This window comes from Bos mutus, chromosome 7 (genome assembly GCF_027580195.1).
Source record: "Bos mutus isolate GX-2022 chromosome 7, NWIPB_WYAK_1.1, whole genome shotgun sequence".
Classification (NCBI taxonomy): Eukaryota; Metazoa; Chordata; class Mammalia; order Artiodactyla; family Bovidae; genus Bos; species Bos mutus.
The window spans coordinates 77,883,682-77,907,662 of record NC_091623.1 but is presented as its reverse complement, the minus strand read 5'-3'; the positions used below and the strand labels follow the sequence as shown (position 1 = coordinate 77,907,662).

At 52.4% G+C, this 23,981-nt stretch overlaps 1 protein-coding gene across 7 annotated transcripts; it reads left to right on the top strand.

The window, feature by feature from the left end:
- The first annotated feature begins 3,389 nt into the window (after positions 1-3,389).
- RNF44 (ring finger protein 44) lies at positions 3,390-19,694 on the top strand. 7 transcript variants are annotated; one of them, XR_011464801.1, is made up of 12 exons: positions 3,390-3,619; positions 14,894-15,045; positions 15,252-15,441; positions 15,835-16,002; positions 16,405-16,581; positions 16,695-16,856; positions 16,939-17,063; positions 17,357-17,444; positions 17,533-17,654; positions 17,800-17,899; positions 18,091-18,712; positions 18,757-19,694. XR_011464801.1 is itself a non-coding variant. In XM_070374115.1 (11 exons), exons 2-11 carry the CDS (start codon positions 14,939-14,941, stop codon positions 18,151-18,153), a joined length of 1,302 nt encoding a protein of 433 aa, XP_070230216.1. In that variant the 5' UTR covers positions 3,390-3,619; positions 14,894-14,938; the 3' UTR covers positions 18,154-19,694. The 7 variants fall into 7 exon arrangements, 6 of the variants coding, with proteins under 6 accessions (XP_070230216.1, XP_070230219.1, XP_070230218.1 ...); XM_070374115.1 differs by having other exon boundaries at positions 18,091-19,694; XM_070374118.1 differs by having other exon boundaries at positions 3,391-3,619; positions 16,408-16,581; positions 18,091-19,694.
- Positions 19,695-23,981: the final 4,287 nt, after the last annotated feature.

Genomic DNA, 23,981 nt, shown 5'->3' with positions numbered 1-23,981 from the left:
ACTGTTGGTTGTGGTGCACAGGCTCTAGGGCACAGAGGCTCAGTAGTTGCGGTGCACGGCCTCAGTTGCTCTACAGCATGTGGGATCTTCCCAGACCAGGGATCAAACCCGTGTCCCCTGCATTGCAAGGTGGAGTCTTAACCACTGGACCACCAGGGAAGTCTCTCTAAAAGTTTTGATCAGAAAAATTTTTCGTTGCTTGTCTTTTCTGGCAGTCTACTCTGTGCACTCACTCTGTGCTCAGAAATTGATCAAGTTGAAATCAAGCCCTGACTTGTCCTGTGGTGTCTGGCAAGTCATTCCTCTCTGAGCTACAACTTCATCTGTAACATGAAGTGCCCCGCTCACACCTCAACAGTGTATGGCTTCAGAGGTGACCTGGAGAGCCTGGGCTGGGTGTGTCTCTTTGCTGTGCATGTGTCCAACCCCCTTCTCAACCTTCCAGCTTCACACACTTTTGCAGAATACAAGTTTCCTTCATCACTCTGTCTTACAGCTGAGGAACCAGCCCAAGGTATTAATATATAAACAGCCCCTTGGTGTCAGACTCACGACCTCCCATCCTAGAAATAACTTGAGGACCCATGAGACCAACTCCTCACCCCTCCAAACCTCTGAGCCCCTTCCCAGAGCACATATTCTCTCCAAAGGACCCCTTCCACAGGGCTGCTCTGCCACAGTTTGCACAGTTCCAGTGATGGGGAGCTCACCTCTTCCCCTGACCTCCACTCCATGGCCCCATCTGTATTTGTTTTTATGGAGTTGAGGGTTGCCTGACCACTTCCACTGGGCTTGAGTTCAGGGAGTAACAGGCCCCACTTCCCCTCTCTGCTCTGCAACAACTTCCCTAGAGCCTTCCCTCAGGTTCTTCTCAACACTCTTCACCACCACCATCCTGGGAAGGTGTCACAGCCAGGAAGACTTGTGCTCCCATTCCAGCTCTTCTCAGCCTCAGTTTCCACATCAGGAAAATAGGGGGAAGTAAAATAACACGTGGCTGTCTCTGAGATGGAACAGGCCTCTGAGCCCCCAGGAGTGCAACCTGGTGTCACATGGCCCTCCTGGGGTCCCCTGCCTCTTCTGTGTCCCTTCAATGGACAGGAACTGATTGCTCACCTTGTCCAGGCACTGTGCTTGGTGGAGGACACTGGCCGGGGGGGGGACAAGCATCCCTGCCCCCACAGAGGGAAACTCTGTGTGACAGCAGAGTGGGTCAGGCTACAAGGAAGGAAAGGGAAGCCCAGGGAGAGGGAACAGTGTGTTCAAAGCCCCACTAAGGAAAGAACCTGGCTCCTGGGAGAACTGAAAGATCAAGATCCCTGGAACTCAGGGATCATTTCTTCAAAGGATTGAGTGTCAAAAACCATTGCACATTCATACAATAAGTTGCTAGCCATCAAGTTAGAAAAGAAAGTAAAACAAAATAAATGAACAATAACAAAAACCTGCCTGTGTTCATTGCAGTATTATTCACAATAGCCAATACTTGAAAACAACCTAGGTGTCCAGGATGGATGAAAGAATAAGCTGTGGTATATACATATATACATAGACACACAATGGAATATTCCTCAGCCATAAAAAATAGAGAAATCTTGCCATCTGCAACTACATGGACAGACCTGAGGGGCACCATGCTAAGTGACACATGCTAAACAGGGACACATGCTAAGTGAAATAAGTCAGTTAGAGAAAGGCAAGTAGTACATGATCTCATTGATACGTAGAACTTTTTTTAAAGTCAAATACATAGAAACAGATTGTAGAATGGTGGTTGCCAGGAGCTGGGGGGTGGGGGAAACCAGGAAGTGTTGGTCAAAAGATACAAATTTTCAGTTACATAAGATGAGTAAGTTCTGGGGATCTAATGTACAGCAAGGTGACTATAGTCAATAATACTGTATCTACCTTATACTTGAAAGTTACTATTGAGAGTAGCACAAAACAACCACAAAACAAAAACATGGTAACTATATAGGTGAAGGACCTGTTAACTAACATTATTTAGGGAAACGTTCTGCAGTATATACATGTATTGAATACTGTACACCTTAAACTTACAAAACGTTATATGTCAACATCAATCAGATCTCAATAAAGCTGGGGGCAAAAAAGAATAGACTATTGATATCACCACAGGTTGGATCTCAAAAAACATGATGAAATTGAATGAAAGAAGACAGCATTTACACAGAGAGTTATTCCACTGATACAAAGTTCTAAACACAAAAACAAATCTATAGTGTCAGGAACCAGATTCATAGTTATGATTGCAGGAAACTGACTTGGAGAGGGTAAGAGGGAACTTGCCAGAGTGATGAAAATGTTCTAGATCTTGATCAGATTTTAGTTATACAGAGGTATACATTTATGAAGAATGTACAAGTAAGATTTATTTTACTGTATAGCTACAAAGTATATCCTAAATTAGGCTTTAATGTAGTTCGTATTTAAAAAGAAAAAAACAAAACATATGTTTGCTAAAGGATGAACCAGAGTGAGGTAGAAAGCAGGTTCTGGATGCCAGGCCTGGACAGAAATCCTGAGCCCTGTCACTTCCTAGCAAAAATCCCTCAGCTCGCTATACTTTTGAATCTATAAAACAGGGACACTAATAATATTCCCACACTAGATAGAACTCAACAAAAGTAAGCTTTAAAAAATAAGGTGGCCTCGAGGCTGCGGGCCCTCCCTCGGCAGAGTGTGCCAAGTCCTGGGCTGGGGAAAGAGGGCAGCCTGTGAGAGTAAGGTCTGCAGGGACTACAGCTCCCAGCACGACCCTGATGGAGCGGGGCACGATGGGAGTTGTAGTCCTAGCCGGCTAATTACCCCCTAGGATGCAGTCTGCGGGGATGCCCTCTGCATCCCGGGCCTGAGCAGGTATTCTCACTTTGGTCTAGGCTGGCTGTAGCAATGGACAGAAGCATTCTCTTGTCACTAGTCTCCCTACATCCCGAAGAAGGTTATCATCATTCCCATTTCACAGAAGAGGAAACTGAAGCTCAGAGAATGACCCACAGAGAGGAACCAAGATCTGCTGACCTCAGAGTCTTTGCTCTTTGTATGTAGATCCTTGACACCTTCTCGCCCGCTCTCTCTCTCTCTCTAGCGCGCGCGCGCGCACACACACACACACACAAATGCCGAAGCTGAGTGAGGGGAACAAACTCTCCGCAAAGCAAAGGGTCTTTGAACGGCCACAGGCTCGTATTATCTTTCCTATTTAGTCACTCATCCAAGGTCACACAGGTAGCAAAGGGGTCGCCTAGGGTGCCAGACCCTGTAAGCCTCGCCCTTGCGCGCCCTTTGCGGCCGGACACTGAGTGGGCGTGGCCGAGACACGCTCCGCCTCCTTCCACCCTCCGCTCTCGCGCGCTTGGTGCAGTCCAGGTAGTTCCATACGTGCGCGGGAGTGAGGGTGAAGCTACGTTGCTGCTGTAGACCCCGCGCGCGCGCGCGCGCGCCCGGGTGAAGAAGTCTGTGGATCGTTCCACTGCGTGGAGCCAAAGGGGGAACCGCGGCAGGCGGCGCTCGGGCCGCAGCGGGACCAGGACCCCGGGCTGCAGCGGGAGCAACGCGCCGGCCGCCCGGTGGGGTTAGAGCCCCGCCGCGGCCCCAGGTAACGCACGGCCTGGACCCTGCTCCGTGCGCCCCAGGCGCAGGGCCAACGAGGATGGAGCGATAGGGGGCGGCAGTGGGCTGGCAGTGTAGCGCAGGGACCTCCAGCGAGGCCAGAGTCCGCTGGGCTGCGTCCGCTGGGCGGGAGCTTGCCGTCCTGGGACTCTGGGCCAGAGCCGCTCCTCCCGCTGTCTAGTGTTCCAGTACGGGGAGCTCCTGGGAACTACAAGTCCCAGAGTGCCCTGCGCTCCACGCATGCTCAATCGCAACCCCTGGCGAGTCCCGGCTAGAGCTGGAGCCCAGGAGTCCGGGACAGAGCTGCAGTGCTTTGGCCTCCTTAGGGCTGTCCCAAACACTTTACCAGCGCTCCTTGTCCCAGCTGCTGGGGATCCAGGGCGACCCGAACCTTGCCCTGGGGCTGCCTCGGGTCGGAAGAACAGACCACTGTACGCCAGCGGCGTGGGTACTGCTTTGAGGGTAAAGGAAGGCGCTGGGGCACCAGAGGGTCTGTGTCTTGCCCAAGGTCACACATTCTGTTGCCTGAGGGCTATGAAGCCCGAATCGAGATGGGTCCGGGGTGAGAAAGACGATGTGGGTGTAGGAAGCTGGCCTTGTTGGAGGGAAAATGGGGAATTCAGCTGGACTCATCTCCCGTGAGCTGCCAGGCTTCCACATTCTTGCAGCCCCCGATTTTCATCTCTGGATGCTGTGGTGACCCATACTCGCTCCTTCCTTTGCAGACCCTATGGGTTCCACGGTGACAGCTATAGCAGGGAGGGAGTCAGAAAGGGGATCCCCTCCCATTGCCCTACCCACAAAGCTCACACCTTCAAGCGCACGGTATCTTCCAGTACTGTGGAAGATGAGCACACAGTGGAAGCCACTGTTGACTCACAGTCACCCCTATTTTCACTGGACAAACTGTGAGCCTCGTAGAGGTGGCAGCTTTCTCATATCTAGGTGGTTGGCTTCTGAGGCATTGCACTTAACCATCAGTGTCTGCCTGCCCTCTTAGTAGCCTGTAGGAGATGAACAGCAGTGCTGCACACACTAAGTGCTCAGGAAATGTCATTTGTCACTACTGTTGTCATCATCCTGGTTTTACAGAAGTGAGAATGAGGAAGAGAGAGGCCACATCACTGACCAAGACTCAGAGCTGGGGCCAGAGTGCTGCAGCCTTGAACCCAGACCTGGGAACACCTTTGTAGACAGGCCACCCTCCCCCATATGCTTAAATGGCCTCTGCTTTTAAGGGCAACCAAAGTTTGGAGCTCAGGTGTGTTCAAGCCTGCCCTAAGCAGCAAGGACTTGGCAGAGTGGGACCTATCAACCCCTACCCTAGAGTGTGAGGCTCAAGTCTGATGCTCTGGAGTAGCTGGGAGGTCTGTGTCCTGAGCTGGCTTTATCAGGCTGTGCTGTGTGCTCCTGGACCGTCCCTCAATCTCTGTGTTCTGCCAGCTTCACTTGGGAAGGCTGCTGGGCCCTGCATCTGGAGGAGGGCTTGAGGGGTCTTAGAAAAAAGGAGTGGAGTTCTTTCTGACACCTGATGGAGGGAAGGAGGCAGCCAGCTATCCAGGCTTTTAGGTAGGCAGGTGGAATAGGGGAGGCCCCAGCAGAATCCATCTCCTACAGAGTCCTGGGGTGGAAGCTGGAATGTAGGTAGTATCCAGTACTTTGCATTCAAGGGACCAGGCTTCAAATCCCTCTCTGCCATTCTACTAGTCTGTGATCTGGAGAGGCTTTTTCCCCAAGGACATCTGTGCTTTTGATTATTGGACACTTGGAGACCCTGTGTTGGCATTTGCATTGCGTGAACCAAACTTAATGTTAGCTTAAAATGTGACCCCGTGTTTGCCCCTTGATGGCTATGTGATGGTGGGTGAGTCATGTCCTCTTTTGCCCAAACTTCCTCATCTGTAAAGTGGAGCACACACTGATACCTAGCTCTTAGGTCACCGGGATGACCAGTGAGATGATCAGGGTAGGATTTACCCAGATCATATGCAGGAGACTCCAGAACCCTGATTTCTCCACAGAACTTCATGGGAGGTGCTTGGCCAAGAGTGAGCCACCCCCATTGGTCATTTCTGGAGCTCCTTGGGCCACACTTCTGGGAACTGGGTCAAGGGGAGTCATTTCCTGAGCCATTTTCTTCATCTGTAAGATGAAAGTAACAGAACCTGCCTTCAGAAGGGCGGGGGCAGGGTGGGGTGATGAGGGTGAGGCACACAGTAGGTATATAGGCCACGGTCTCACACTGGGGTTCCAAAGCAGAAGACTCATCAATGAGAGGAAAGTCCAGATTCCTATCTTCCCTGGGAAATTGGGTAAAATTGAGCTTCCTTCCCGCTTGCTCCAGAGTAGATTTTGCATGTGCCCAGGAAAGTTTTTCAGGTTAGGGTTAGGGTGGACATGTTATTGGCCAGAACTCCAGTTTCTCCACAGAACTTCATGGGAGGTGCTTGGCCAAGAGTGAGCCACCCCCATCGGTCATTTCTGGAGCTCCTTGGGCCACACTTCTGGGAACTGGGTCAAGGGGAGTGGGAGACGTGTTATTGGCCTCTGGTCCTGCAGCGGGAAACTTGAGGGCTGTGGGGATTTGCTGAGGGTGTCTCAGGGACATAAACCGGACGGTCACGTGTGAGATAAAGCAGGACGAAGATTTCCTGGCCCTGAAGCATCAGGGGCAAAGAAGAGCAACCCTGAGCTCCTTCCTTGGACATCCACCGTCCAGTGTGAGCCAGGCCCTGCTGGGGGTAGAAGGAGCAGCCCCATGAGATGCCTTCTGCTGCCCTGATGCGGTGTGATAATAGGCGTGCTGCGTATTGTAGAAACCGGGAGACAGGTCAGGAGAGGCTCCGAGCAGGCAGCCTTTGAGCTGAGCCCCTAAGGTTGAGCAGAGTTTGGCCAGAGGTGAGTAGGGGATGTTGACACTTTAGGCAGAGAGAATGGGACAATCAGAGTGCTGGTTTCTTCAAAGGAGTAAGTGGATTATGGAGTAGTAACTGGAGTCACTTCCTGTGTGGGGTGGTGTCCGACTCTTGCAGCCCCATGGACTGGAGCCTGCCAGGCTCCTCTGTCCCTGGGATTCTCCAGGCAAGAATACTGCAGTGGGTTGCCATTTTCTTCTCCAGGGCATCTTCCTGACCCAGGGATCAAACCCAGGTCTCCTGCATTGCAGGCAGATTCTTTACCAACTGAGCTATGAGGGAATCCCAGAGTGTTAGTCACTCAGTTGTGTCCAACTCTTTTCAACCCCATGGACTGTAGTCTGTCTCTGTCCATGGAATTCTACAGACAAGAGTAGTGGAGTGGGTAGCCATTCCCTTCTCCAGGGGATCTTCCCAATCCAGGGATTGAACCTGGTTCTCCATGGCAATCCACTCCAGTATTCTTGCCTGGAAAATCCCATGGACAGAGGAACCTGGTTAGTCTACAGTCCATGGAGTCGCAAAGAGTCGGACACGACTGAGTGACTTCACTCACTCACTCCTGCATTGCAGGCAGATTCTTACCATCTGAGCCTGGTAAGGATTCCCACACTGTGGCCTCATGCAAGTCGCTTCCCTTCCTTGAGCCTCAGATCCTCACCTGTGAAAAGTGATTACCCCTGTGGTGTCTCAGTGAAGGCTGAATGTCAGTGCACTTAAAAATGCTGAATCCTCTCAGGCAAGGAGGAGATTACTGAGTGAGACATGAAGTGATCATGACAGGGCTGTGTGCAAATCAAATGGCGTGAAGTGAAGGGCAGGGTGCATATAGGCCTGAATTCAAAGATAGGGAAGTTCAGCACAAGCTAGAGACTTCACAGCTTCCTGTAAGAGGTGAGATGGGAGCCAAGCTTCAAGCGGCAGAGCAGAGGAATGGATTGGTAGAAAGGAAGAGAGAGGCAGGGAAGGCCAGAGGGAGCACAGTCAGGTAGCTGTGGGAGAGAGGATGGGGAGAAGTGAGCCTGAAAAGTTTGGTGCAGGAAGCTCGTCTTGTTAAGCACAGCCCTCAAAGCTAGGCATTAGGGAGCCATTGCAGGTTCTACCCCTACACAGGCAAGCAGGGGTTGGTCTGTGTACGCACTTCGAGTGTAGGACAGATTTTCTGATTGCTTTTACGGAGTGAGAAAAATAAGAGGTTGGAAGGGATTTAGGGGGAGGGAGAGTGGCAGTAAAGGAGATGGTTAGAGAAAGGCATCCCCATTTATTCTCATGCACGCATAGTTTAATTGTGATGAAGAGAGTTTGGCATTCCAGGTAACATCTGTAGCATGCCTCCTGAATTTGATCTCTGGTCCCTACAGGTCTGCAAATAGCCCCTGGATACCATTTTCAGTTTTTGTGTTATTGGCTGCACATCCACAGTATGGTGTCAGATTGTTGCTGCTCTAAACATTACTTGGATAGGCATGTCTGTTCCCCAAACTTCCTTCAGGGTTGTTTCTATTGGATGCCTCTAAAGGAACACAAGTTTTAATGACTGGAAATCCTTAAGACATACTGTTTTGCAGTAATTTTCTCTAGAATTTTCAGTAGGTTATACGGTATAGGGTTGTTTTTTTAACAGCAAATATACAAAAGCATATCGAATTAAAAATTTGTCCTCCTGGCCCAGTGCTCTCCTTCAGTTCTCCATGAGGGCAGTTATTCAGTCTCCTGTATATCCTTCCAAAAATATTCTATTCTGATACTGAATATATCCTATTTTAAAAAACATTGATACTGTTACCCTCAGTTCAGTATCTTTCAGTTTTGAAATTTGGGATTATGAAATATACCAAAGAAGCAGAGAAAATCACACACAGGCACACGCCCAACAGCCCCACTACACAGGCTTAGCAGATGTTTTAACATTCGTGCTGGTATCTCGTGTAGGGCTGATTCGGAGGTAGCCCTGTGTCAGTGCAGCTCCATCTACAGGAGTCTAGTTATGGATTATTTATATTAGGCCTGTTCTCAGCTCTTGAATATTTTAAATATTATTCTCTTTTTTTTCCCCCATCGATATGGAGGTAATACCCCATTTTGTATAATGTCCCCAGGCAGACATGGAGGCAAAAGGGAAAGAAGCTAGGCTTTGTCTTGGATTCAAGCTTCACCTCAGCAGTGTGACCTGGTGTTAATGACGCCCCTCTTGATGTTCTTTACCTTTGTAAAATGGGTAGGTTGTAGTAATCCGTCTCATAGGAATATTGTAGAAAACTAAAGACTTCATTGGGTTTAGTTAAACTATCCACCTAGGCAAGGAGCTCTCCTACGCCTCGCCTAGAGCAATTAGAGCGCAGGTGGCCTGGAGAATTCCATGGACCGAGGAGACTAATAGGCTACAGTCTAGCGGCTTGCAAAGAATCGGCCAGGACCGAGGGATTAACACTTCCTTTTCACGCCTCCTACTCTAGCTTCAAATTGTTCCCCGCCCCTTTCCCTGGCCACGCTAGGGGCGGGGCGGTTAAATATGTTTGTGACGTCAGCGCGCGCCGGGCCAATCCCCCTTCCCAGTAAGCGTTATTAGCTTATTTGCATGAATTGCCCTTTATTGGTTCGTTGAGCAAGCCAGGCCCGCCCAACTATTTAAAGTCACCGCGCAGTATAAACAAGGAGATGCGGAGCGGCTGGGCCATGATGTCATCGCGGCGCAGTAGCTCTCGGGGCTGACGTCATCTCCGGATAGGTTGCCGGCCCAGGGCTGTTAGAGCCTTCCTAACCACTCAGGCTGGCTTAAGGGACGCTCTTGCCCCGTCGAAGGTCTGGTTCATTGCACTTCAGTGTCCCAGGCGCCGCCCGCGCCCGAGGAGGGAACCATGACACAGTAAGTCCGGGCTGCGGCTCTCCCGGCAGGACCCGTTTCTCGGGCAGGGAAACTGAACCTCAGAAGCATGAGTGATTCGCGAGTTTGCATAGCAAGTTAGAGTTGCAGCCAATTTGTCTTACCCACGTAGAGGGTCTTCCATCTTTAGGTCAGGCCATGTGGCCCCGCCCCTTGCTTGTGATGGCTGCGGTCACTTTAAGTGAGGAGGTGGGGACGAGAAGGAGGTTAAAAAAAAAAAAAATCTGCCCTCAAGATGGCGACCCATAATCACGTGCCGAGCCCCGGCGGGTGATTGGCTCTTGGCACCCCCGAGGGGAGGAGCTCTTGACAAGGGGCGGGGCCCTTGCGGGCAGCTGCCGGCTACTGTTTGCCGGAACCTCCCGGCGCGCCCCCGCGAGTCCCCCTCCCGCCCGGCGCGCGACCCCGCCGCTTCGAATGTTGTGAATCAAATGTGGGGTTTGTTACATTCCGCTGCCGCCGCGGACAGTTCTTAAAGGGCCAGCCGCAGGCAGCTGCGCAAACCCGGCCGCGTCCTGCACTGCCTCCTGCTTCCCAAGGGCCTGAGCTGGCCACGCGTGGGCCTCGCGAGGCAGACGGTCGGCGGACGGACAACAAAGAGAGAGGGCCCCGGAAGGATCTGGACAGCCCCCGGACTAGGGGGTGGGGAAGGGAGCACATTGTTCCGCAGGGCGGGGGCTCTTAAAGGGTCCAGGCAGCATACTCCCACCCCCACCTCCGCCCCCTGCCCAGCTTGGCCGTTCTAGATCGGGAACAAAGGAGTCACGGTGTGGCCGAAGGTGAGTCGGGGTCTGAGCCCCCAACTCCCGATTTCTGCATCCCTAGAACTCCTGCCCTCCTTCCCCTGGGACTGGGTATTGTGATCTAGCTGGCTCTGCAGGAGTTAATCACGGGCAGTCCGGAGTGGGGACGGCGAGGCCTCTAGAATCCGGGACCCCTCCCCACCCCCAGCGCCCACCGAGGCCAGGCCGAGTCTCCTTCAGAGGCTAAGCGCTGCGGTTGGAGAGGAAGGAGCCGCCCTCCCCTGCCGCCGCCACTTCCTTTGTTGTTGCTTTTGTCTCACGCCGAGCACATGGTCCGGGATCCTCGGCTCTTAAAGTCACAGCGCTCTGGCCCCGACGCCGCAATCTGGCCTCTCGTCCCCGATGTTCCTCTGAGCACAGCACAAAGGAGTGAGAAGGGGGTGAGGGAGGCCCCGCTCTGGGCGAGTATCCGTACCATGCCCCCTCCCCCACGCCTGTCCCTTTTCCCGGGGAGGGTTGGTTGAGGAAGCTCCCCGAACCCCTCTACCTCCGCCTAGCCTACATGAGGAGGGGCTTGCCCTTTAGGGACACTGGTTTCCTTCCCCTATAATGTGACCACCTGGTTTCTTGCGTCTTGCTTATTGTGGTTTTATTTGGGAGCTCTGGGAAGGAGAGATTTCCACCCCCATTTTACAGTTGTGGCAACTGAGTCTCAGAAGGGAAGATTTCCTTGACCAAGGTCACCTAGGGAGTCTGGGCTGGCGCACGACTCTTACTTAACTCAGACCCTGGTGGTCCTGCCCTCAGCTGCCACCAGACACCACAGTTGGGTAGCTTTGCTTGTCTTCCAGGCAGTGCTGGGCCCAGCATGCCTCTTTTGGGGGGCTGGTGGGAGGGAGTAGGGAGGGGTGCTTCTCAGCCTACCTCAGTCTGCTCCTGTCCTCAGGGCCTCACTTGGCTTATCATCTGCAAAACAGCCCCTATTCCTGAGCCGCCAGGCCCAAATTATATGTTAGGGTCTCCCTCTACCAGGATGAGGATAGCTGCTTGGGGCACTGAAAGTGCCTGGGGGAGGAGATGGATGCAAGACGCATTCCCTGCTTCTGGGCAAGATTGGATTTAGGGATGGGACCCTCAGGGCTCTTTTTCAGAGACCTTATTAAGAGCCCAGCCCAAAGGATGAGTGGTAAAAGGCAGAGCTAACTAGGTGGTGGTTTTGCTGTTTGACCTTGAGCAAGTTGCTGGCTCCAACTTGGGGCCTCACTTCTTTCCACAATAGGGCTTGTCAGGATGCCTGAAAGAGAAAGCTCTTCTGATCTCCTTTAGGGCCCGCAGTAGAGATTTGGCATTAGGTAATTCTTGAGGGTACTGATGGTAATGCAAGTCAGGGTTGAAGAAGCCTGGGCCTAGGTGACCAGCCAGGACTAAGTCTGACCCGCTTTGGCTTTATAGTCTGGAGTAAGTTACTTCCTTCCTTGGGTCCCAGTTTGCTCAACTGTCAAGTGGGTGAGTTCCCCCTGGGCCATCCCTGTTCCCAGTCAAGAACCAGGGCCCCCTCCTTGCTAGCTGGGGTATTCCCTGAGGGAGCCTGTCTGACTCTCTGATAGTGTAAAGCTCAGCTGATACCTGAGCTTTACAAATCACTGCAGTGGAGTTTGGGGAGTCCTTACCAGTCCCCTGGGAGTGATTATTGGCCTGATCCCATTTTACAGATGAATAAGCTGTGGCTCAGAGAGAGGAAGCAAAGTGCCCAGTCCTCAACCAATACTGGCCCGAGATCAGGGCTGCTGCTGCTGCTAAGTCACTTCAGTCATGTCCAACTCTGTGCGACCCCGTAGATGGCAGCCCATCAGGCTCTCCCGTCCCTGGGATTCTCCAGGCAAGAACACTGGAATGGGTTGCCATTTCCTTCTCCAATGTGTGAAAGTGAAAAGGGAAAGTGAAGTCGCTCAGTCGTGTCTGACTCTTCACGACCCCATGGACTGCAGCCCACCAGGCCCCTCCGTCCATGGGATTTCCCAGGCGAGAGCACTGGAGTGGGTGCCGTTGTTAACAAAATGCAAGGGTTGACACTGTCACCTTTGGCACCATTGGCTACAGCTAGAGGGTTGGATTTCCCAGCTCCTTGCCACTTCCCTTTCCTGTGCTGTGGGAGTTTTTGAAGAGACTGGCCAGAGCAGAATCCCATGGGCCTGGGCCTCTGTGGTTCTTCACCCCTGAGCCTTCACATTGCCCAGCCTTCAACAAGACAGCATAGCATAAGAGGAGCAGTTGAGGCCACTGCTATGTCCCTGGGCACTCAACTCTAGCTGACTGGCCTTGGATCTCATTTTTCTCAGTGAGATCTTCTCCACAGTGTCCCTACTTCTGAGGGTTTCTATGAGGACTTAACTGGGATGGCACATGGAAAGTATTGTAGTTCTTGTTAATAACTCCCCATCAGCAGGACTGAGGTATCTCAGGATCTCCGAGGTCAGTTAGAACAGAGGTTCTTAAGCACTGCCTGTGCTATAGAAACTGCTGGGGAATTTGGTGGAATTCTAGGCACTCTTGTTCCCCAACCTTCTTAAGATTCTGATCCAAAATGTCTAGGGTGGGTCAGGAGTTTGTGTTTCAGTTATTTGGGGGTTTCCTCTGAGTCCCTCTTGGTCTGTGTTTGCTTGGCTGGATCATAAGCAGGAATCGAGGCTGTGTGCGTGTGTGTACACATGCGTGTTAGGATGTGCACTTGGCCTACAAGGGGGTTACAACCCCAGTCACCTGTGGTGGGCAGACGGGGAATGGGTCTGGGATGGCCTGGAGAGAAAGCTCATGCTCAGAGTGAGGGAGTCAAGCAGGAATGAGGGACCAGATTTTCTGCTTCACCACACACACAGTCACACTCACTCACTCTGAAAGGCCAGATTTTTATGTAATCTCCCAATTTTTAATCATTGGCACTAACTTCACTGCTGCCAGACTGATTACATAGACCTGTGTTATCAGCTCTCCTGGGTGCATTTACCACATCAGGCCTGCCCTGTGCTGGATCAATCTACTGGGCCTTGTCCACCCCTCTGCCAAGTGCTGGCTGGGAAGAGCGTGAATTCCAGCTCTTCTGTGGCCTTGGGCCCTGTGCTGTCTTAGCAGGTAGAGAAGAGTCCCCCTTTCAGGCTCATTGTGAAAGTTAGGGCCCACGCACATAAAGCCCAGTGCAGAGGAGAGGAACAAGGAGTCGAGGGGACAGTACACACACTCCTCTGTGAGCACAGAGGCAGCACTTGAGGCTGTGTGTGGAGGAAGCATAGGAGTTGCGTTCTGTGGAGGCGGGGTCCCTGCAGTAGGAACAGCCAAGGGCTGGTCCTGCTAGACGTGCCCTTTAGCTTTGCAGGGCCTGACAGATTCCAGAACTTTCCCTGCCAGGGCCTCATTCCAACCTCTGGAGTTAATGCCCCTCCCGCCCCCGCCCCCCGCAACTTGCCCCACCTGGACCCCAGCTCCTGCACCGCCTCGTTCCCACTCAGCTTCCTCCCTTAGGTTTAGGTTTTTGCTTCCTCTTTTTTCTCAGCAAGCCCTACCTCCCGCTTGCGGGCTGTGTTAGGTCAGGTTTGTACAACCCCCTCCAACCCCCTCCAACCCCTTCCTCCTGCCCCAGAGGCATGCAGCCAGGCCCACCAGTCCATCAGAGGTTGACTTCCTTTATCGCTTCATTGCGTCTTGCCAAAATTCTTGGCCTGGACCCTTTCTTGTTGGCAGCAGGGTACAGCCAGAGGCTTGTAGTCAGCCCACCTCCCCGCTTTGACACTTCCTGTGGCACCTTGAGCAAGTCCTTTCCTGTCTCTGAGCCTCAGTTTTCTGTTCTGCAAAATGGAGCTGACACCTACTCTTAAGAGTAGGTGAAGTCTCACTTGGGTGGGCACTGTGGTAACAGATTATGGAAAGAAACTATACAGTCTACTCTCTTTATCCATGCGTTCACATCCATAGATGTAACCAACATTGGATAGAAAATACTGGGGGGGGGAAATCCATCAAGTTGCAAAAAGCGAAACTTGAATTTGCCCTTTAGGTAGCATTTACATCATATTTACCCAGCATTTACATTGTATTAGGTGTCATAAGTAATCTAGAAATGGTAGGAAGTCTAGGGGAGGATGTGTATAGGTTATATGTGAATATTACAGCATTTCACATAAGGGATTTAAGCATTCTCAGATTTTGGCATCATGGGAGTCCTAGAACCAGTACCCCATGGATACTGAGGGATGACTCCTGACTTGTCTCGGACTGAGAACCCCCAAGGGCAGGAACCAAGTCAGAACCTCTCACATGTTAGTAGTGGAAGGAGTGTAGTCCTTCTTGAGCCAAGCAGGTGGAAGGGAGGAAGCTGGAGTCCCCTCAGGAACCCCACTACCTGTAGGACATATTTGTAGACCCTTGCACCACGACAGGGTTCCCTGGAGACCCACCCGGAGGGAGCCTTACACCAGAGCCACCTGGCCTGGAAGCATGTTAGCCAGCCCTCTGGACTCCCTGCAGGCCAAGGCTCTCTCTGGTCTGTCGGCCCTGAACCCCAGTGCCAGAGCACGGTGCTGCCAGGAGAGCACAGGGGCATGGTGGGCAGCATCAGTGGGCTTCCGGAACCAGGGTGCAGAAGTTTGATGCTCCTTCCCTGACCGCTTATGGAGCAAGGGACTGAACTTTCTGTGCCTTAGTCCCTTTGTTGGTTTGCCTCCTAGGGTCGTGTACCCTGGCGCAGCCCCTCCAGCCCTCTGCCACCCCTGATGCAACCATGGGCTCTGGCAGTGACTAGGTGGGCACCCTCTGCCCCTGGGGGTCAGCGGCGATTCCCTGCAGGACCCAGCAGCAGCCCGGGCCAGCTCTGGGGAAGGTAGGACGGAACTTCCCAGTCCCATGGATCCTGGAGCCACTGGCATGGGGGCTGTCAGCCTGGGCTGGCACAGGGGCCGGGGGCGGTGGGCCCAGGGCCCTGAGCTGTCTTCCTTACCCAGTGGGTAGTGGACCTTTGGCTTCTTCCATGCTCTGTGAATGAGCAGCCCCCGTCAGTGCTACTGGGGCCTCCTCTCTGTGGTGCAGCCCCAGCCACGAGGGCCCCGTGGCCAGCCTGCCGGCCCAGGATGAGCGCTTCCCCTCCCAGCAGCTGCCGCCCCGACCAGCACACCTCCCCGTAGAGGAGCGCCGAGCCTCGGCTCCTGCCGGCGGGAGCCCCCGAATGCTGCACCCAGTCTCCCAGCAGAGCCCGTTCATGGTTGATCTCCACGAGCAGGTAGGCAGAACTCCCCACCCCTGCACTCTGCCTTGCCGCCGTGGCCTCTGGCAAGTCGGTCCAAGGAGCAGAGGAGCAATACCCTGACTTCACCTTGCTGAACTCATTGCTCCGTTCAGGGAGGCATCTTTAGCCCTGGTGTACAGGTTGGTGCATTGAAGCCCAGAGAAGGGAAGGACCTTCCCTGGGGCCACACGGTGGATGAGTTGATAGAGCTAGAGAGCCCCTCCTGGGTTCCCAGAGGACTCTCAGGGGCTTGGGGCAGGAGGTAGCAGCCAGGTCTACAGTGGGTAGGCCCCAGCTAGAGAAGGGAAGAGAGCTGGCCCGGCGGGACTTTCTCACCTCAGGGGCCGCCGAGTGGCCTCCCCACAGTTCTGGGTCTCTCTTCTGCAGGTGCACCAGGGACCTGTCCCTCTGTCCTACACAGTCACCACGGTGACCACCCAAGGCTTCCCCTTGCCTGCAGGCCAGCACATCCCTGGCTGCAGCGCTCAGCAGCTCCCAGCATGCTCCGTGATGTTCAGCGGGCAGCACTACCCGCTCTGCTGCCTCCCGCCCCCGGTGAGTGAGCGCCCACCCAGGCTTCCTGGTCTGTCTCTAGCTGAAGGCCTCAGGCTTGGGCCTGTAGCAAAACTGAGCTGCACTTAACGGCCCTTACCCAGGCTGTCAGAGTCCTCTGGGCTCCAGGCCACAGCCTTGTCCAGAAGAGTGTACGTGTATTCATGTCCAGTGGAAGGGCATTGCAGAGCTCAGGGATGGCCCTGCATCGCAGGGCCTGCTGTATGGTTTGGAGTCGTCACTGTGGGCCTTCAGAGCAAGATGTCCTGCCTGGGAGGCCTAGGCCAGGGCTAGATGGTCCAGAGGGCTTCTCACTGGGTGGAATGGGCCCTGGCCCTGATCCCACAAACCTAAGACTGGACCCAGAGCCCAGAAGTGTTCTCCAGCCTCTGCCCCCTTTCTCAGCAGCTGATCCAGGCGTGTACCATGCAGCAGCTCCCTGTGCCCTATCAGGCCTACCCTCATCTCATCTCCAGTGACCACTACATCCTACACCCCCCGCCGCCAGCCCCACACCCCCAGCCCGCTCACATGGCGCCTCTTGGGCAGTTTATGTCCCTGCAGACACAGCACCCACGCATGGTGAGTCCCGGCGAGGGGTCTGGTGCTACAGGGGATGGTGGGCGGGGTGGGGGCCAGGGGACTCCCCTCGTCACTGACGGCCAAACCCCACCTCCCCCGCCATCTCCCCGCAGCCCCTGCAGCGCCTCGACAATGATGTGGATCTCCGGGGGGATCAGCACCCCCTGGGGAGCTTCACCTACTCCACCTCGGCCCCAGGCCCGACCCTGTCGGCGTCCGTGCCCATGCACTACCTGCCCCACGACACCCTGCACCACGAGCTGTCCTTCGGTGTGGTGAGTGCCACCCCTGCTCTGGCTCGAGGGTGACCGGGGAGACAGGCCCGTGGCTGACCTGCCCCTGGCCCCCCTCTTGCAGCCATATTCCCACGTGATGCCTCGGAGACTGAGCACCCAGAGATACCGCCTGCAACAGCCGCTGCCCCCGCCACCCCCGCCGCCTCCCCCACCACCGTATTACCCCAGCTTCCTGCCCTACTTCCTGTAAGTACCTGCACAGCTGCTCCAGAGCTGTGGGGCTGTGTTCTCCTGGGGCCTTTAGTGGTTAGACCCAAACAGGGTCCCACAGAGGTCCCAGGGCTGCTCGAGCCCCCCCACTCCCACCCCCCAGCATCCCCACTAGACCAGACCTGCACACTCACGCTCCCCAGTAGGGTCCCTAGTGTGAACAGTGCAGAGTTCTGGGCTTAGTTTCATGGTGGGAATCAGGGGAGCCCCGCAATGCTCTCTGTGCCTACTGTCCTTGACCCTGGGCCCACGTGCTTGTCTCCCACTAGCTCGATGCTGCCGATGTCACCAACAGCAATGGGGCCCACCATCAGCCTGGATCTTGATGTGGATGACGTGGAGATGGAGAACTATGAGGTCCCATGGAGCCCGGTCCTGGGAAGTGGGGGCCTGGGGGACCTCCAGCCCTGGCCGCCGCTGACTCTCCCCTCCTGCCCGCGTCCAGGCTCTCCTGAATCTGGCCGAGCGGCTGGGAGACGCCAAACCCCGTGGCCTCACCAAAGCGGACATCGAGCAGCTTCCATCGTACCGCTTTCACCCGGACAGTCACCAGTCGGAGCAGACGCTGTGAGTGCCCGGGCCTCCTCTTCAGCCCCCTCCCCCAGCCTCTCTGAGCACAGATAGGTTTCTAATCTCCTGGGTGGGGCTTTGCGCCCTGCCATGAGTCTGCCCTGCCATCAGTGTTGGGGTGACGCGCTGTGCCTCCTCCCAGGTGTGTTGTCTGCTTCAGTGATTTCGAGGCGCGGCAGCTGCTCCGGGTCCTCCCCTGCAACCACGAGTTCCACACCAAGTGTGTCGACAAGTGGTTGAAGGTAAGGTTCCCATGCTGCTCCCAGGTGTGGGGAGGGAGGAGGGGGACTGGAGGGCTTCCCTCTGCATCCTCTTCGGCATCCAGGAGTTCTGGCTCCACACAGGGAGCCAGGTCCCCACGGCAGCAGAAGAGCCTCAGATGGGATGGGGGTTGGGCGAGAGCGGAGTCTTGACATGTGGTTGTTTCCCCCAGGCCAACCGGACGTGTCCCATTTGCCGGGCCGACGCTTCCGAGGTGCCCAGGGAGGCTGAGTGAGGCCCCACAGCCACCCCGCAGAACCCTGCCCAAAGCTCTGGAAACTCGGGGGCCCAGGGAGGGCGTGGTCCCGGCCTGCCCTGCCGTTCCTGCCTGCCTCTCCAGAGCTGGTGTCAGGGTCAGCCCGAGAGAAGCCCCTGCAATAAGCCCCTGCATTTGCCAAGCTCCAAAGACTCCTTCCCCGTCTGCCCACCCGTCTGCCCACCAAGGAGCAGCCTGAGCGCCCGTAACTCAGTCTCTCCTGTTTGCCCTCGGGTCTGTCTCCTTTTCCTGCCAGCACTGGGAGCCAGGGTCCATTCCCCTAGTGTGGCCGGTGGAGATCGTTGGCCCCAAGATGGGCAAAGGGGGAGCTGTCCAGGGTCGCCTGGTCTCTTGCACTGAAGTGGCATGCCCTCTGTGCAGGTGGCACTGACAGGCGTGGACAGATGGTGGCAGGAAGCCCAAGTGGGTCCTTCTGCCTTGACCCCAGGCAGACTCAGGCAGCCAGGCCTCTGTGAGGGTGGGGCTGGCTCCCTAGAGGGCCCTCAGCCCAGGCACAACATTCCGGCCCCAAGCCCAGGCTGGGGAGCATCAGAGCCTGCCTCCCAAGCAGGTGGGAGGCAGGCTCTGAGCTGGGGCAGATGGGCCCTCTGAGGGCCTGGGCCAGGCCAGGGAGAGTGACCTCCTGTTTTGCTGGTGGCTGCCCTCCCTGGCGGTGACGGTGCCCAGACCCTTGCCCGATCTCCCCTTTCTGTCGTTTTGCATGAACGTGAGGAGCAGCAGTTTTTGTTGATCATTTGGCCCCAAATCGTGTGTAGGATCTGAGGGTGTGGATTTTTAAACAGTCCCTTTTCTTTTGGTTTAATGGGGGTATAGGGACCAACCAGGACCGAGTGCCCCAGGGGCAGGGAATGGTCCGTGCTACACCGCCTGGTCCGCATGCATGTGCACGGCTGGGGCTGGGGTGGCTGGCGGTCGTGGGTGGGGTTGCGGGGTCTGTGCTCAGCTGATAACTGCCATGCACTGTACTGCACACGTCCCCAGAGCCTCCCGGGACCGGACGCTTTTCAGGGCATTTCTCCCTCTAGCCAGGACCTGTCTCCCACCTGCCTGGGTGTGTCTCCTCCAAGGAAGTCCCGGGAGGACTGGGTCCAGGGAGGGTGTGGACCCACCTCCAGGGGCCCCCCTCCAAGCTTGAGCCCTGCCCTCCAAGGTCTGGAGGAGCCCCCATAGGGTCTGGCTGAGTTCCCCACCCTCGCCCTCGTGGTCCCATTCCTTCTCTTCTCACCCCCAGCTGGGGTTGCTGCCCTGAACGAACCGCGTGTGGGGCCGGCACATCCTAGCAGGCAGCCCCTGGCGCCTGCTGCCTCAGGGATGCTCCAACCACCCTCGTTCTCCAGCAGCGGCCCTGGCTTCCCGCCACCCCCCAGCCTGCCATGGGGCCCCATCAGCCTGGCCCCACCCCGTGGAGAACCCAAAGTCTTACTGTATATAACTCCAGGTGACATTTCTATATTTATAGCAGTGTTGAAAACCCCCACGTTTTACACAGAGAACCACCCTCTCCAACCCCCCTCCCTTCCCCACCCCCAAAAAAGGTTTTCAGAACCCTTTCCAGTTCCTGGGGCAGGCGGAAACAGGCTCACGGATTGTGTCGGCTGCAGCAGTGATTCCAGCGAGCAGCTATTGGGGGGGAAACAACATTAAAAAAAAATCACTTAAAAAAAAAAGATTTATAAGACAATTATTTAGGATGTTTGTGATTTGCCGACCTTGCTATAGATGCCATGTTACCAATGATTTCCTGTGGTGGGGGCTTGTCATTGTTTACTGTTTTATTTACCAACTTCTGGCCTAGGCATGACAGTGGGCTCCATCCCCCAGCCCTGGCTGGGCCCAGCACCTGTGTTCTGTGTTAGAAAGGTCTTATATATATATATATAATTACATATATATATATAAACATGTAATTTGGGGGCCCTGTTCCTTGCACATTTTACAGTTACCTCATTTTTCCCATGTATGTATTTGAGAAAATGCTAATATATAGAGAAAAAAAAAATGGTTCTTAAAGCTTAAATGTGTGGTTTTTTCCATTCCATTGGATTCACATTGGTTTGTAGCATTTAACATAACTAGTATGTTGTATTATATATGTGTATACCGATTGAAATTTTTAACAGATTTGTACTTTTTTTAAAATGAAAGTTGCTAGTTCTGCTTGACCAAGTAGTGCAATCATTATTTTTTTTAATATTGTTGCTGATTTCAGAGGGATATTCACTAATAAATGTATGATGTATATCAAGTATTGCCCAAGCTGCTCTTGGCTGCCTGTGTCCTTACTGTTTTAATGGGAAGTAGGGCAGGGGGGCATCAGTCTGAGAGTGGGTAGGGGCCCGAGATAAGAGGGGCAGAAAAGATTGTTTGCTTTGGAACCTTAAGGGAAAAAAAATGATCTCTTGATGGAGAGGGGTCTGCGGGTCCAGTTCAGTGATAACTTACTCTGAGCCAATCTGCTTCACAGGCCAACTAGGTAGGATTCTGTTGGCAACTGACAAGATTCCATCTCACCAGTTTGAGGAAGAGGGCACTTACTAGTCTTGTCATTTACATTCTGGAGGTAGGTTTTGCTTCAGCCTGACTAGATCCGACTCGGTCTTGTTGTAAGGAACCAAGGTCTCACTTTATGATATAACTGTTCTGCATGGTGCTTCCTGGTAGCTCTAGCTTAGTTTAGTTCAGCCGCTTAGTCGCGTCTGACTCTTTGCGACCCCACAGATTGCAGCACGCTAGACATCCCTGTCCATCACCAACTCCCGGGGCTTGCTCAAACTCAAGTCCTTCGAGTCGGTGATGTCATCCAACCATCTCATCCTCTGTCGTCCCCTTCTCCTCCTGCCTTCAATCTTTCCCAGCATCAATCTTTTCCAAGGAGTCAGTTCTTCACATCAGGTGGCCAAAGTATTGGAGTTTCAGCTTCAGCATCAGTCCTTCCAGTGAATATTGAGGACTGATTTTCTTTAGGATTGACTCAAAAGTTTTCTCCAGACTCTCAAAAGAGTTTGCTCTAGTTCAGTGTCTCCTAATTTAGCATCATCTCCATGCAAAAACTTTTTTTTTTTCTAATTCTGTCTAATTAGAATTATTAGTAATTCTAATAATTTCTGATCTGGAGTCTTGTTCAACCAGCAGGTTGTACACCCACTCCTGAACCCTGTGCTACCATTAGGGAGTTAGAACAGCATGACTGGCCCAGCTGCGTTACATACATCCCCACCCATGGGTCCCACTGAACCTACAAAAATTAAGCTGCTCATCCTTGAGCTCAGTGGGGATGAAGGGCCTGAGAGCCACCAAAGGGACCAGACTGGTGAGGTGGAACGTTCCTCCTCTCCATGATGGTGTGTGGTATTGCAGGGCTGCCTGGTGACTTGTTAGTATTGTCAGAGCAGCATGGTTGGGAGCAGGAGTGTCCAGCTGGGGACAGGAGACCTGCTGTGTCTGTGATGTCACCATCTGTGACCTTGGTCAGGGCACTTGTCTTTCAGCCTTTGACTAGTTTGCAGATGAAGGGACAGACTCAGTTGAGTGGTTCCCTAAGTGTTTCAGAGAAAGTCATATGAAACATAATAGGGTTTGTATAAAAAATTGCCATAAAATAAGTTCGGGAAATTCCATGTTGAGAATCAGCTTTTATCACAGGGCTACTCTGAGCCTTGGCTATGTATGCTGTTGTAAATCTATAGCAGTGCATATACACTCTGGGCAGCATTTCTTGTGTTGGGCTTCTTTAGCCACATGCAGGTCCAGGTTGCATTCTTGAGCACACTGGGGCATGGTGAACTAGACCAGTGTAGAAGCTGAGTCCCCAGTCTGAGCGAACTGTCAGATGGGGAAGTCTCCAAGCTCCATTTCAGTATTTCAAAAAGCCTGTAGGAGAGAAAAAAACACAGATAATAACAATTGATGCAAAAAAAAATTTTTTTTTGGACAAAATTCAACATTCGTTCTAAATGATAAAATTTTACAAGGTCATCTATACAAAATCTATAGCTAACATCACCCTTTATGATGTGAAAGACTATTTGCTTACCAATCCTGAGATCAGGACAGGCAAGGATATCTGCTTTCATCACTTTTATTCAACATCATACTGGAAGTCTGAGCCAGCACAACAAGGCAAGAAAAAGGAAATAGGAATGCAGAAATGGAAGTAATAAAACTAACACTATTTGCAGATGATATGATGATGATCTATGTATGTAGAAAATTCCAAAGAATCTACAAATACGTAGAACTAAATGAGTTAGTCAGGTTTGGCAGGCTATAACATAAGTAAACAAAAATTAATTGTATTTCCATAGACTAGCAGTGAACATGTGGAACTCAAGAATAAAAATCTGATTATTTACAATCATTTGAGAGAAAAATGAAATGCATAAATCCAACAAAACATAAGACTTGTATCTTGAAAACTACAAAACACTGATGAAACAAGGCAAAGACCTATATAAACAGAGAAACCTGTCGTATTCTTGGATTGGAAGATTCAGCATAGTAAATTGTTACTTCTTCCCAAATTGATCTCTAGGTTTAATGCAATTCCCATTAAAGTCCAGCAAAGCTTTTTTTTTTTTTTTTTTTTTTTTGACATACTGACATGCTTATTTTAAATTTTACATGAAAAAGTCAAGAAACCAGAGTAGCTAAGGCAATTTTTAAAAAGAATAAAATGAGAAGAACCACTCTTCCTGATTATAAGACTTCCCTGTAGAGACACATTAATCAAGACATTTTATCAGGAGAGGGATAGCCAAATAGATCCATAGGACAGAATAAAAGAATCCAGAAATAGACGTGCACGCACACAACCGATTTTTGAACATTCAATGAATAATTTTTTTCAACAAATACTCCTGGAGTAATTTGATATCCATAAGCCAAAATCACTGTAGATGGTACCAACGTCAATTTTCTGGTTTTACACAAGATGTTATTGTTGAGGGAAAGTAAATGTACGTAAGACCTTTTTGTAATGTTTTTGCAACTTCTATAAATGTATATTTATTTCAAAGTTAAAGGGAAATTAGATAAAGATTTGACATTATGAATCAGAGTGAAATTATATTATCCTTGGGCTGCAATTCTGTCACTTGAAGTGGTCATTCTGGTTACCTCCTATTAAAAGCTCTGCCTGCCACCAACTACAATGCCTGGCCCATGGTGGCCATTTTGGGGAATTAATTAATTGGCAGTTATTTCACCAACACTTGGTATAATTGGCAGCATCTTTTCAACGGTGACACACTACAAAGTGTCCTTGGAAGGAGGAGGGTGGATCTCCCCAGGACTGGATGTTTTCTCACCATTTTCGGGCTCAAGTGTCCTTTGAGCTCAGCCTGTATGCTGACATGTAGAACCTTCAGGGCTCTTCTCTGGGCACAGAGGGTGTAACAGTCTAGACACTCTTTATAAAGGCAGTTCAGTTGCCCCTGAGTCCTCAAGGCCTGGTAGGGTTCTTGAGTTGTCATTTCAGCAAAACTGGCAGAGTACTTCTGCCTCAAGCCAAACACTGTTCTAGGCCTTGGGAAGACTCCAGTGAATAAAACTAAGTTCCTGTTACCACGAAACGGGCATTCCAGGAGAAACAAACAATATAAAAAAACCCTGAAAACCACCATTTCAAATATAACAAGGGCCATGAAAGAGAATGGGCACCTCTATACAGGGTTTTCAGAAGAGGCAACCCATGTTGACATTAATGAGATCTAAGTGTTGGGAAGGAGCTGCTGCTGCTGCTGCTAAGTCACTTCAGTCATGTCCGACTCTGTGCGACCCCATAGACG